Source organism: Salmo salar, unplaced genomic scaffold, assembly GCF_965601325.2.
Source record: "Salmo salar unplaced genomic scaffold, fSalSal1 ptg000360l, whole genome shotgun sequence".
NCBI lineage: Eukaryota > Metazoa > Chordata > Actinopteri > Salmoniformes > Salmonidae > Salmo > Salmo salar.
In genome coordinates, this window is record NW_027675360.1 from 173,732 (window position 1) to 186,421 (window position 12,690).

At 42.8% G+C, this 12,690-nt stretch overlaps 1 protein-coding gene across 1 annotated transcript in view; it reads right to left on the reverse strand.

Annotated features, from left to right (window-relative positions):
• Nucleotides 1-10,301: 10,301 nt before the first annotated feature.
• The window catches only part of LOC145875823 (uncharacterized), a 369,621-nt gene continuing 367,232 nt past the window's right edge, over nucleotides 10,302-12,690 (reverse strand). Inside the window, exon 6 of the mRNA XM_082971629.1 lies at nucleotides 10,302-11,016. Within this exon, the coding sequence (XP_082827755.1) occupies nucleotides 10,827-11,016 (190 nt within the window). The 3' untranslated portion in view covers nucleotides 10,302-10,826. The remainder of the gene's footprint in view (nucleotides 11,017-12,690) is intronic.

The following is a 12,690-nucleotide window of genomic DNA, read 5'->3' on the forward strand; positions in this document are numbered from 1 at the left end:
TCAAGTCAGCGTCACAAATTAAATAATTAAAATTAGAAAACATTGGTAAAATATTATATTGTCATTTAAAGAATTATAGATTTACATCTCTTGAACGCAATCAACTTGCCAGATTTAAAAATAACCTTACTGGGAAATCACACTTTGCAATAATCTGAGCACTGCGCCCAGAAAAATACGCGTTGCGATACAGACTAGACGTCATGTTGGGGAGATCTAAAATCGAAAATACTATGTAAATAATCCATTACCTTTGATTCTCTTCATCAGATGTCACTTCCAGGTATCACAGGTCCATAACGAATGTAGTTTTGTTCAAAAAAGCTCATCATTTATGTCCAAAAATCTCCGTCTTGTTAGCACATGATCTAAGCCAACCGGACTTCTCGTCATGAACGAGGGGAAAAAATATATTTACGTTCGTTCAAACATGTCAAACGTTGTATAGCATAAATCATTAGGGCCTTTTTTAACCAGAACATGAATAATATTCAAGGTGGACGAATGCATACTCTTTTATAACGTATTGGAACGAGGGTACCCAACATGAACTCGCGCGCCAGGTGTCTAATGGGCCATCATCGTTCCATGGCTCTTGTTCGGTCAGATCTCCCTCCAGAAAACTCAAAACACTTTGTAAAGGCTGGTGACATCTAGTGGAAGCAATAGGAAGTGCCAAAATATTCCTCAGCCCCTGTGTTTTTCAATGGGATAGGTTTAAAGGTAATACAACACATCAGGTATCCACTTCCTGTCAGAAAATGTCTCAGGGTTTTGCCTGCCAAATGAGTTCTGTTATACTCACAGACACCATTCAAACAGTTTTAGAAAATTTAGGGTGTTTTCTATCCATATGTAATAAGAATATGCATATTCTAGTTACTGGGTAGGAGTGGTAACCAGATTAAATCGGGTATGTTTTTTTATCCAGCCGTGTCAATACTGCCCCCTAGCCCTAACAGGTTAATATAACGATTATCAACAAGTCTGAACATTAATTTAGTCACCTCTAGTTGAGAAAAATGTATTTTCCAGGTACATTAATTGTCAAATTCATCAACCAGCATCGAGCCACTCTGCCTTCTCTCTCTAGTAGTCAACTCAGCCCCGGTAAAAAGCTGGTGTCATCGCTCTGCCTTCTCTCTCTAGTAGTCAACTCAGCCCCGGTAAAAAGCTGGTGTCGTCGCTCTGCCTTCTCTCTCTAGTAGTCAACTCAGCCCCAGTAAAAAGCTGGTGTCGTCGCTCTGCCTTCTCCAGGGGCATGTTGAGGTAAATTTACTAACCGAGAGGGTTGAATTATGTAATTTATTGGTGGGCTGGAAGGCGCACTCTTGTCTTTTCTATTCCGAGGTTGTTTACTCGCAATATCAGATATTAAGATGACTTTTTATAATGCATGTATACTGAGGTTGAGGTTCTGACTAGTGATAATTTACCCGGGGTTCAATACCTGCTATAGTCACTATTATTTTGCTCTCCCAAAAGCAACACAGCCCTAAAACGAGATATATAGCTAACTAAAGTCATGTTAATGAGTGACCATTTTAGAAAATCATGGGACATATAGTCTGTGGTTGCATGCTATTTTATGTCAATCATACTGCTGCTTGTAGCCTATAACTGATGCTTTGTGGTCTTATGCTGCCATCTATTGGAAATATTTAGCAATTAAAAGTTATTAATGCACATTCAGACGTTGGTGAGGCAGCTGAGAATTTAAAAAAAAAATGGAATGTGTCCAGCCTACTTGAGGCCCCCCGAAAATAATATTCAAAAGTTTAGTCCTTGGATACAGAGGGGTTAAACACTAAAGTTACCGTCCATCTAGTGAAGAGAGGAGAACCGGACAGAGGTAGCCAGCATCCGTCAACGAGAGAGGGAGGATAGGATAACTAGGATGCTGCTGGTAGAGTAGCTAGCTAGTTTACCTGCTGTACCGACTAGCTAGGATAACTAGGATGCTGCTGGTAGAGTAGCGAGCTAGCTTACCTAGCTGTACCGACTAGCTAGGATAACTAGGATGCTGCTGGTAGAGTAGCTAGCTAGCTTACCTAGCTGTACCGACTAGCGAGGATAACTAGGATGCTGCTGGTAGAGTAGCTAGCTAGCTTACCTAGCTGTACCGGCTAGCTAGGATAACTAGGATGCTGCTGGTATAGTAGCTAGCTAGCTTACCTAGCTGTACCGACTAGCTAGGATAACTAGGATGCTGCTGGTAGAGTAGCTAGCTAGCTTACCCAGCTGTACCGACTAGCTTGGATAACTAGGATGCTGCTGGTAGAGTAGCTAGCTAGCTTACCTAGCTGTACCGACTAGCGAGGATAACTAGGATGCTGCTGGTAGAGTAGCTAGCTAGCTTACCTAGCTGTACCGACTAGCTAGGATAACTATGATGCTGCTGGTAGAGTAGCTAGCTAGCATACCTAGCTGTATCGACTAGCTTGGCTAGCTAGCAGGACGTTCATCTGTCGTTTGTCTCGATGATGATGACGAATCCGGTGAACCACAAAATGAAACAAGGATAGAGACTCTGACAATTTTACTCACCACAGCGGAGCTGGTTAGGCTGTTTTCTTGTTATCCAGAGCATTGTTTACGCTGCTGTGCGTTTTTGTTGCCGATCTTACTTTGATACCTGACGGTTTTTTACTTTTTCATTACCGTATATTTTTACTTTTTCCCTCACTCAACTTTTTTCATTCATCCCCGGAGGTTTTATCTGGACATGGTTCGTCAGGACTTCAAACAGCCGAAGCTAAGTAACATTAACATGATGCCTTCTAATTGCAGTCGTTGTACTTATAATATACAGGAGAACGATCGCCTTACGGCAAGGATAGCTGTGCTGCAAGCCCAGCTTCAGACGCGATCGTTAGGCAAGGGTAATTTCAGTGTAGGAAAGGATGAAACAGCGTCTGTGCCACCAGTAAGTACAGATAGTAACGTTAGTATAAACCCCCTCGCACGGTCCCCGCAGCCGGACATCTTTCTCATGGCTTCTGGAGGGAAACGCTGTAGGAATGCTCAACCGGTGTCGCTTATTCAGCCGACAGAAACTTTCAACCGGTTCTCCCCATTAAGCGAGTCGGAGTCGGAGGCCGAGACTTCTCTGGTCTCTACTCCTCCCGTTGTGGGGTCTGAGACGCCGACGGCTCCCACCATTAGCTCTGACAAATTGAAAACCCTAGTCATTGGCGACTCCATTACCCGCAGTATTAGACTTAAAACTAATCATCCAGCGATCATACACTGTTTACCAGGGGGCAGGGCTACCGACGTTAAGGCTAATCTAAAGACGGTGCTGGCTAAAGCTAAAACTGGCGAGTGTAGAGAGTATAGAGATATTGTTATCCACGTCGGCACCAACGATGTTAGGATGAAACAGTCAGAGGTCACCAAGCGCAACATAACTTCAGCGTGTAAATCAGCTAGAAAGATGTGTCGGCATCGATTAATTGTCTCTGGCCCCCTCCCAGTTAGGGGGAGTGATGAGCTCTACAGCAGAGTCTCACAACTCAATCGCTGGTTGAAAACTGTTTTCTGCCCCTCCCAAAAGATAGAATTTGTAGATAATTGGCCCTCTTTCTGGGACTCACCCACAAACAGGACCAAGCCTGGCCTGTTGAGGAGTGACGGACTCCATCCTAGCTGGAGGGGTGCTCTCATCTTATCTACGAACATAGACAGGGCTCTAACTCCTCTAGCTCCACAATGAAATAGGGTGCAGGCCAGGCAGCAGGCTGTTAGCCAGCCTGCCAGCTTAGTGGAGTCTGCCACTAGCACAGTCAGTGTAGTCAGCTCAGCTTCCCCCATTGAGACCGTGTCTGTGCCTCGATCTAGGTTGGGCAAAATTAAAAATGGCGGTGTTCGCTTTAGCAATCTCACTAGTATAAAGACCTCCTCCATTCCTGCCATTATTGAAAGAGATTGTGATACCTCACATCTCAAAATTGGGTTACTTAATGTTAGATCCCTCACTTCCAAGGCAGTTATAGTCAATGAACTAATCACTGATAATAATCTTGATGTGATTGGCCTGACTGAAACATGGCTTAAGCCTGATGAATTTACTGTGTTAAATGAGGCCTCACCCCCAGGTTACATTAGTGACCATACCCCCCGTGCATCCGGCAAAGGCGGAGGTGTTGCTAACATTTACGATAGCAAATTTCAATTTACAAAAAAAAAAACAACAATGACGTTTTCGTCTTTTGAGCTTCTAGTCATGAAATCTATGCAGCCTACTCACTCACTTTTTATAGCTACTGTTTATAGGCCTCCTGGGCCATATGCAGTGTTCCTCACTGAGTTCCCTGAATTCCTATCGGATCTTGTAGTCATAGCAGATAATATTCTAATTTTTGGTGACTTTAACATTCACATGGAAAAGTCCACAGACCCACTCCAAAAGGCTTTCGGAGCCATCATCGACTCAGTGGGTTTTGTCCAACATGTCTCTGGACCTACTCACTGCCACAGTCATACTCTGGACCTAGTTTTGTCCCATGGAATAAATGTTGTGGATCTAAATGTTTTTCCTCATAATCCTGGACTATCGGACCACCATTTTATTACGTTTGCAATTGCAACAAATAATCTGCTCAGACCCCAACCAAGGAGCATTAAAAGTCGTGCTATAAATTCTCAGACAACCCAAAGATTCCTTGATGCCCTTCCAGACTGCCTCTGCCTACCCAAGGACGTCAGAGGACAAAAATCAGTTAACCACCTAACCGAGGAACTCAATTTAACCTTGCGCAATACCCTAGATGCAGTTGCACCCCTAAAAACTAAAAACATCTGTCATAAGAAACTAGCTCCCTGGTATACAGAAAATACACGAGCTCTGAAGCAAGCTTCCAGAAAATTGGAACGGAAATGGCGCCACACCAAACTGGAAGTCTTCCGACTAGCTTGGAAAGACAGTACCGTGCAGTATCGAAGAGCCCTTACTGCTGCTCGATCATCCTATTTTTCCAACTTAATTGAGGAAAATAAGAACAATCCGAAATTTCTTTTTGATACTGTCGCAAAGCTAACTAAAAAGCAGCCTTCGCAAATGGAGGATGGCTTTCACTTCAGCAGTAATAAATTTATGAACTTCTTTGAGGAAAAGATCATGATCATTAGAAAGCAAATTACAGACTCCTCTTTAAATCTGGGTATTCCTCCAAAGCTCCATTGTCCTGAGTCTGCACAACTCTGCCAGGACCTAGGATCAAGGGAGATACTAAAGTGTTTTAGTACTATATCTCTTGACGCAATGATGAAAATAATCATGGCCTCCAAACCCTCAAGCTGCATACTGGACCCTATTCCAACTAAACTACTGAAAGAGCTGCTTCCTGTGCTTGGCCCTCCTATGTTGAACATAATAAACGGCTCTCTATCCACCGGATGTGTACCAAGCTCACTAAAAGTGGCAGTAATAAAGCCTCTCTTGAAAAAGCCGAATCTTGATCCAGAAATTATAAAAAACTATCGGCCTATATCGAATCTTCCATTCCTCTCCAAAATTTTAGAAAAAGCTGTTGCACAGCAACTGACTGCCTTCCTGAAGACAAACAATGTATACGAAACGCTTCAGTCTGGTTTTAGACCCCATCATAGCACTGAGACTGCACTTGTGAAGGTGGTAAATGACCTTTTAATGACGTCAGACCGAGGCTCTGCATCTGTCCTCGTGCTCCTAGATCTTAGTGCCGCTTTTGATACCATCGATCACCACATTCTTTTGGAGAGATTGGAAACCCAAATTGGTCTACATGGACAAGTTCTGGCCTGGTTTAGATCTTATCTGTCGGAAAGATATCAGTTTGTCTCTGTGAATGGTTTGTCCTCTGACAAATCAATTGTAAATTTCGGTGTTCCTCAAGGTTCCGTTTTAGGACCACTATTGTTTTCACTATATATTTTACCTCTTGGGGATGTCATTCGAAAACATAATGTTAAATTTCACTGCTATGCAGACGACACACAGCTGTACATTTCAATGAAACATGGTGAAGCCCCAAAATTGCCCTCGCTAGAAGCCTGTGTTTCAGACATAAAGAAGTGGATGGCTGCAAACTTTCTACTTTTAAACTCGGACAAAACAGAGATGCTTGTTCTAGGTCCCAAGAAACAAAGAGATCTTCTGTTGAATCTGACAATTAATCTGGATGGTTGTACAGTCGTCTCAAATAAAACTGTGAAGGACCTCGGCGTTACTCTGGACCCTGATCTCTCTTTTGAAGAACATATCAAGACTGTTTCAAGGACAGCTTTTTTCCATCTACGTAACATTGCAAAAATCAGAAATTTTCTGTCCAAAAATGACGCAGAAAAATTAATCCATGCTTTTGTTACTTCTAGGCTGGACTACTGCAATGCTCTACTTTCCGGCTACCCGGATAAAGCACTAAATAAACTTCAGTTAGTGCTAAATACGGCTGCTAGAATCCTGACTAGAACCAAAAAATTTGATCATATTACTCCAGTGTTAGCCTCCCTACACTGGCTTCCTGTTAAGGCAAGGGCTGATTTCAAGGTTTTACTGCTAACCTACAAAGCATTACATGGGCTTGCTCCTACCTATCTTTCCGATTTGGTCCTGCCGTACATACCTACACGTACGCTACGGTCACAAGACGCAGGCCTCCTAATTGTCCCTAGAATTTCTAAGCAAACGGCTGGAGGTAGGGCTTTCTCCTATAGAGCTCCATTTATATGGAATGGTCTGCCTACCAATGTGAGAGACGCAGACTCAGTCTCAACCTTTAAGTCTTTACTGAAGACTTATCTCTTCAGTAGGTCCTATGATTAAGTATAGTCTGGCCCAGGAGTGTGAAGGTGAACGGAAAGGCTGGAGCAACGAACCGCCCTTGCTGTCTCTGCCTTGCCGGTTCCCCTCTTTCCACTGGGATTCTCTGCCTCTAACCCTTTTACAGAGGCTGAGTCACTGGCCTACTGGTGTTCTTCCATGCCGTCCATGGGAGGGGTGCGTCACTTGAGTGGGTTGAGTCACTGACGTGGTCTTCCTGTCTGGGTTGGCGCCCCCCCCCCCCCCCCCCCTTGGGTTGTGCCATGGCGGAGATCGTTGTGGGCTATACTCGGCCTTGTCTTAGGACGGTAAGTTGGTGGTTGGAGACATCCCTCTAGTGGTGTGGGGGCTGTGCTTTGGCAAAGTGGGTGGGGTTATATCCTGCCTGTTTGGCCCTGTCCGGGGGTATCATCGGATGGGGCCACAGTGTCTTCTGATCCCTCCTGTCTCAGCCTCCAGTATTTATGCTGCAGTAGTTTATGTGTCGGGGGGCTAGGGTCAGTCTGTTACATCTGGAGTATTTCTCTTGTCTTATCCGGTGTCCTGTGTGTATTTAAATATGCTCTCTCTAATTCTCTCTTTCTCTCTTTCTGTCTTTCTCTCGGAGGACCTGAGCCCTAGGACCATGCCTCAGGACTACCTGGTATGATGACTCCTTGCTGTCCCCAGTCCACCTGGCCGTGCTGCTGCTCCAGTTTCAACTGTTCTGCCTGCGGCTATGGAACCCTGACCTGTTCACCGGACGTGCTTGTTGCACCCTCGACAACTACTATGATTATTATTATTTGACCATGCTGGTCATTTATGAACATTTTAACATTTTAACATCTTGACCATGTTCTGTTATAATATCCACCCTGCACAGCCAGAAGAGGACTGGCCACCCCTCATAGCCTGGTTCCTCTCTAGGTTTCTTCCTAGGTTTTTGGCCTTTCTAGGGAGTTTTTCCTAGGGAGTTTTTCCTAGCCACCGTGCTTCTTTCACATGCTTTGCTTGCTGTTTGGGGTTTTAGGCTGGGTTTCTGTACAGCACTTTGAGAATATCAGCTGATGTACGAAGGGCTATATAAAAATAAATTTGATTTGAAATTTGAAATTTGATTTGATTATGTGTGTCTGGTAAACACATGTGGATCTGGTGAACAGTTATCACTTGTTGACCAACTACAGGAATACTGACCTCAGAGTCTCCAGTTTACAGTGGGGATTCCCCAGTCCAGCAGAGAGCAGCTTCACTCCTGAATCCTTCAGGTCATTGTTACTCAGGTCCAGCTCTCTCAGGTGTGAGGGGTTTGACTCCAGAGCTGAGACCAGAGAAGCACAGCCTTCCTCTGTGACTCCACAGCCTGACAGCCTGCAAAGAGTCAAATCATATTAAAATCACACTGTTTTGCTTTGGTGGTGAAAATAGTGGCAGTATAATTTTTCAACATATTCAGGTATCAGTGTCCTGAAACCTTCCATATCTATTCGTAAATTAATGTATCATCAATAAAAATGACAAATGATCAAAGTATTTCCTGCAGATAGAAATATATATAGTACAAATATTTGAGTAGACTGACCAGACCAGTTTAAAAAGCAGTATCAGTCAGAAGACAGACAGTGAGGTATCAGATTTAGATTGTATTGAGTATACAGTCCACACTATAGCTATTTTGACAGTGAAGCAAACATTTTAAATGTGGCTCTGTACTCCAACATTTTGGATTTCAGATCAAATGTTTCATATGAGGTGACAGTATATAATGTCACCTTTTATTTGAGGGTATTTTAATACATACAGTTGAAGTCAGAGGTTTACATACACCTTAGCCAAATACATTTAAACTCAATTTTTACAATTCCTGACATTTAATCCTAGTAAAAATCTCCTGTCTTAGGTCAGTTAGGATCACCACTTTATTTTAAGAATGTGAAATGTCAGAATAATAGTAGAGAGAATGATTAATATCAGCTTTTATTTCTTTCATCACATTCCCAGTGGGTCAGAAGTTTACATACACTCAATTAGTATTTGGTAGCATTGCCTTTAAATGGTTTAACTTGGGTTAAACGTTTCGGGTAGCCTTCCACAAGCTTCCCACAATAAGTTGGGTGAATTTTGGCCCATTCCTCCTGACAGAGCTGGTGTAACTGAGTCAGGTTTGTAGGCCTCTTGCTCGCACACGCTTTTTCAGTTCTGCCCACAAATGTCCTATAGGATTGAGGTCAGGGCTTTGTGATGGCCACTCCAATACCTTGACTTTGTTGTCCTTAAGCCATTTTGCCACAACTTTGGAGGTATCGTTGGGGTCATTGTCCATTTGGAAGACCCATTTGTGACCAAGCTTTAACTTCCTGACTGATGTCTTGAGATGTTGCATCAATATATCCACATAATTCTCCTCCCTCATGATGCCATCTATTTTGTGAAGTGCACCAGTCCCTCCTGCAGCAAAGCACCCCCACAACATGATGCTGCCACCCCCGGGCTTCAAGGTTGGGATGGTGTTCTTCGGCTTGCAAGCTTCCCCTTTTTCCTCCAAACATAACGATGGTCATTATGGCCAAACAGTTCTTGTATTGTTTCATCTGACCAGAGGACATTTCTCCAAAATGTACGATCTTTGTCCCCATGTGCAGTTGCAAACTGTAGTCTGGCTTTTGTTATGGTGGTTTAGGAGCAGTGGCTTCTTCCTTGTTGAGCAACCTTTCAGATTATGTCGATATAGGACTCGTTTTACTGTGGATATAGATACTTTTGTACCTGTTTCCTCCAACATCTTCACAAGGTCCTTTGCTGTTGTTGTGGGATTGATTTGCACCAAAGTAAGTTCATCTCTAGGAGACAGAACGCGTATCCTTCCTGAGCGGAATGGCGGCTGAGTGGTCCCATGGTGTTTAGACTTGCGTACTATTGTTTGAACAGATGGAAATTGTTTGGAAATTGTTCCCAAGGATGAACCATACTTGTGGAGGTCTACAATTTTTTTTCTGAGATCTTGGCTGATTTCTTTTCATTTTCCCATGATGTCAAGCAAAGAGGCACTGAGTTTGAAGGTAGGCCTTGAAATACATCCAAATTATGTCAATTAGCCTACCAGATGTTTCTAAAGCCATAACATAAAAAAATCATGAATAAATCATGAATCAGAATGAGTGAGAAAGTTACAGAGGCCACAACAAAACATGCTAACCTCTCACCATTACCAATAACAGAGGCTACAACAAAACATGCTAACCTCTCACCATTACCAATAACAAAAGCTACAACAAAACAGCTAACCTCTCACCATTACCAATAACAGAGGCTACAGCAAAACATGCTAACCTCTCACCATTACCAATAACAGAGGCTACAACAAAACATGCTAACCTCTCACTATTAGCAATAACAGAGGCTACAACAAAACATGCTAACCTCTCACCATTACCAATAACAGAGGCTACAACAAAACATGCTAACCTCTCACCATTACCAATAACAGAGTGGGTATGATCCTTGTGCCTCTGTAACTTTCTCATTCATTATCATTCTCGATTCATTCTTATTCTTACTGACAATACAAGTAAAGTGACTCCAAAATGACAGGACATTATTCACCAATCAGTTTATATTAGGAAAAACATCATCCAAAACACAACCAAGACAAACTGAAAAATGAATTCAACAAGTTAGTAGAATCACAAGCTTGATGTAATCACTGCAGGCATGGAATATGGGACTAAATACTAAACTTATGGCTACTTTAATACAATATAAGTGAATTTGTCCAAATAATTAAGACTTCTTCAAATAGGAGAACTACGTACAGAAAGTGCTTTAATTTGTAATTGGTAAAACAGCTATGTATGAAAATACCCTCAAATAAAAGGTGACATTCTGTACTGTCACCTAATATGAAACATCTCAAATCCAAAATGCTGGAGCATAGCACCAAATGTAAAACTGTAAGCTTCACTGTCCAAACACATATGGTGTGGACTATGTGTGCCTGGTAAACACATGTGGAACTGGTGAACAGTTATCACTTGTTGACCAACTACAGGAATACTGGCCTCAGAGTCTCCAGTTTACAGTGGGGATCCTCCAGTCCAGCAGAGAGCAGCTTCACTCCTGAATCCTTCATGTCATTGTTACTCAGGTCCAGCTCTCTCAGGTGTGAGGGGTTTGACTTCAGAGCTGAGACCAGAGAATCACAGCCTTCCTCTGTGACTCCACAGCCTGACAGCCTGCAACGAGATCATCATGACTTCACAAACACACTGTTAAATTAACAAGTAGTGTAGAAGGATAATGGCAGATGCATTTGGTTTATTCTCTCAAACAGCATATAAATTCATCTTCCGTCTCCTAGAATTGTATGGTCATATTGTTATACTAATGTGAAAATCAATGCATTTATTCAATGTGTTATTCAACATAATATTATATACATATTATAATACATATTTTTATCTAAACAGAATATTTCTTCCTGATGATTACTTCTTAAATGTCATTTTATTTACTCACAGAACAGCTCTGGAGGCTTTGACCACTGGCAGCAGCCTCAGAAGACCTTCCTCTGATCTGGAGTATTTCTTCAGGTCAAACACATCCAGCTCCTTTTCTGAAGTCAGCAACACAAAGACCAGAGCTGACCACTGTGCAGGTGACAGGTTGGGTTTTGAGAGACTTCCTGATCTCAGGTAGAATTGGATCTCCTCCACTAGAGAATGGTCATTCAGTTCATTCAGACAGTGGAACAGATTGATGCTCCTCTCTGGAGAGGGATTCTCCCTGATCTTCTCCTTGATGTAGTTCACTGTTTTTTCATGGGTCTTTGAGCTGCTTCTTGTCTTTGTCAGTAGACCTCGTAAGTGCTTCTGATTGGACTCCAGTGAGAGGCCCAGAAGGAAGCGGAGGAACAGGTCCAGGTTTCCCGTCTCACTGTGTAAGGCTTTATCCACAGCACTCTTGTAGAAAGTAACTTTATGCTTGTCTCTGAACAGCGCAGAAAGGTTCCTGGACGTTGATTGCGGTTCGGCCATTAGATTCTCATTGTTGTTGATGAATGAGAGGAACACATATACAGCAGCCAGAAACTCCTGAATGCTCAGATGAACAAAGCAGTACACCTTGTCTTGGTACAGAACACATTCCTCTTTAAAGAGCTGTGTGCACAATCCTGAGTACACCGAGGCTTCATTGACATCAATGCCAGCCTTTTTCAGGTCTTCTTCATAGAAAATCAGATTGCCATTCACAAGCTGTTGAAAAGCCAGTTTTCCCAGTGACAGAATGCTCTCTTTATTCCAGTGTGGACCTGTCTCTTCTTTCCCAAGATACTTTTCATTCTTCTGTTTGGTATGAAACACCACAAGGTGTGTGTACATCTCAGTCAGAGTCTTGGGCATCTCTTCTCTCTTATGTTCCAGCATGTGTTCGAGGACTGTTGCAGAAATCCAACAGAAGACTGGAATGTGGCACATGATGTGGAGGCTCCTTGATGTCTTTATGTGTGAGATGATTCTGCTGGCCAGGTCCTCATCACTGAATCTCTTCCTGAAGTACTCCTCCTTCTGTGGGTCATTGAACCCTCGTACCTCTGTCACCTGGTCAACACACCCTGAAGGGATCTTATTGGCTGCTGCAGGTCGGGTAGTTATCCAGAGGAGAGCAGAGGGAAGCAGATTTCCCTTGATGAGATTTGTCAGCAGAACATCCATTGAGGTTGACTCTGTGACGTCCCAACAGATCTTGTTCTTCTGGAAGTCTAGGGGCAGTCGGCACTCATCCAGACCATCAAAGATGAACAGAACTTTGTACTTGTTGTAGTTGGAAATTCTTGATTGTTTGATTTCCATTGAGAAGTGATTAAGAAGTTCAATCAAAGTGTGTTTTTCCCCTTTCATCAAATTCAG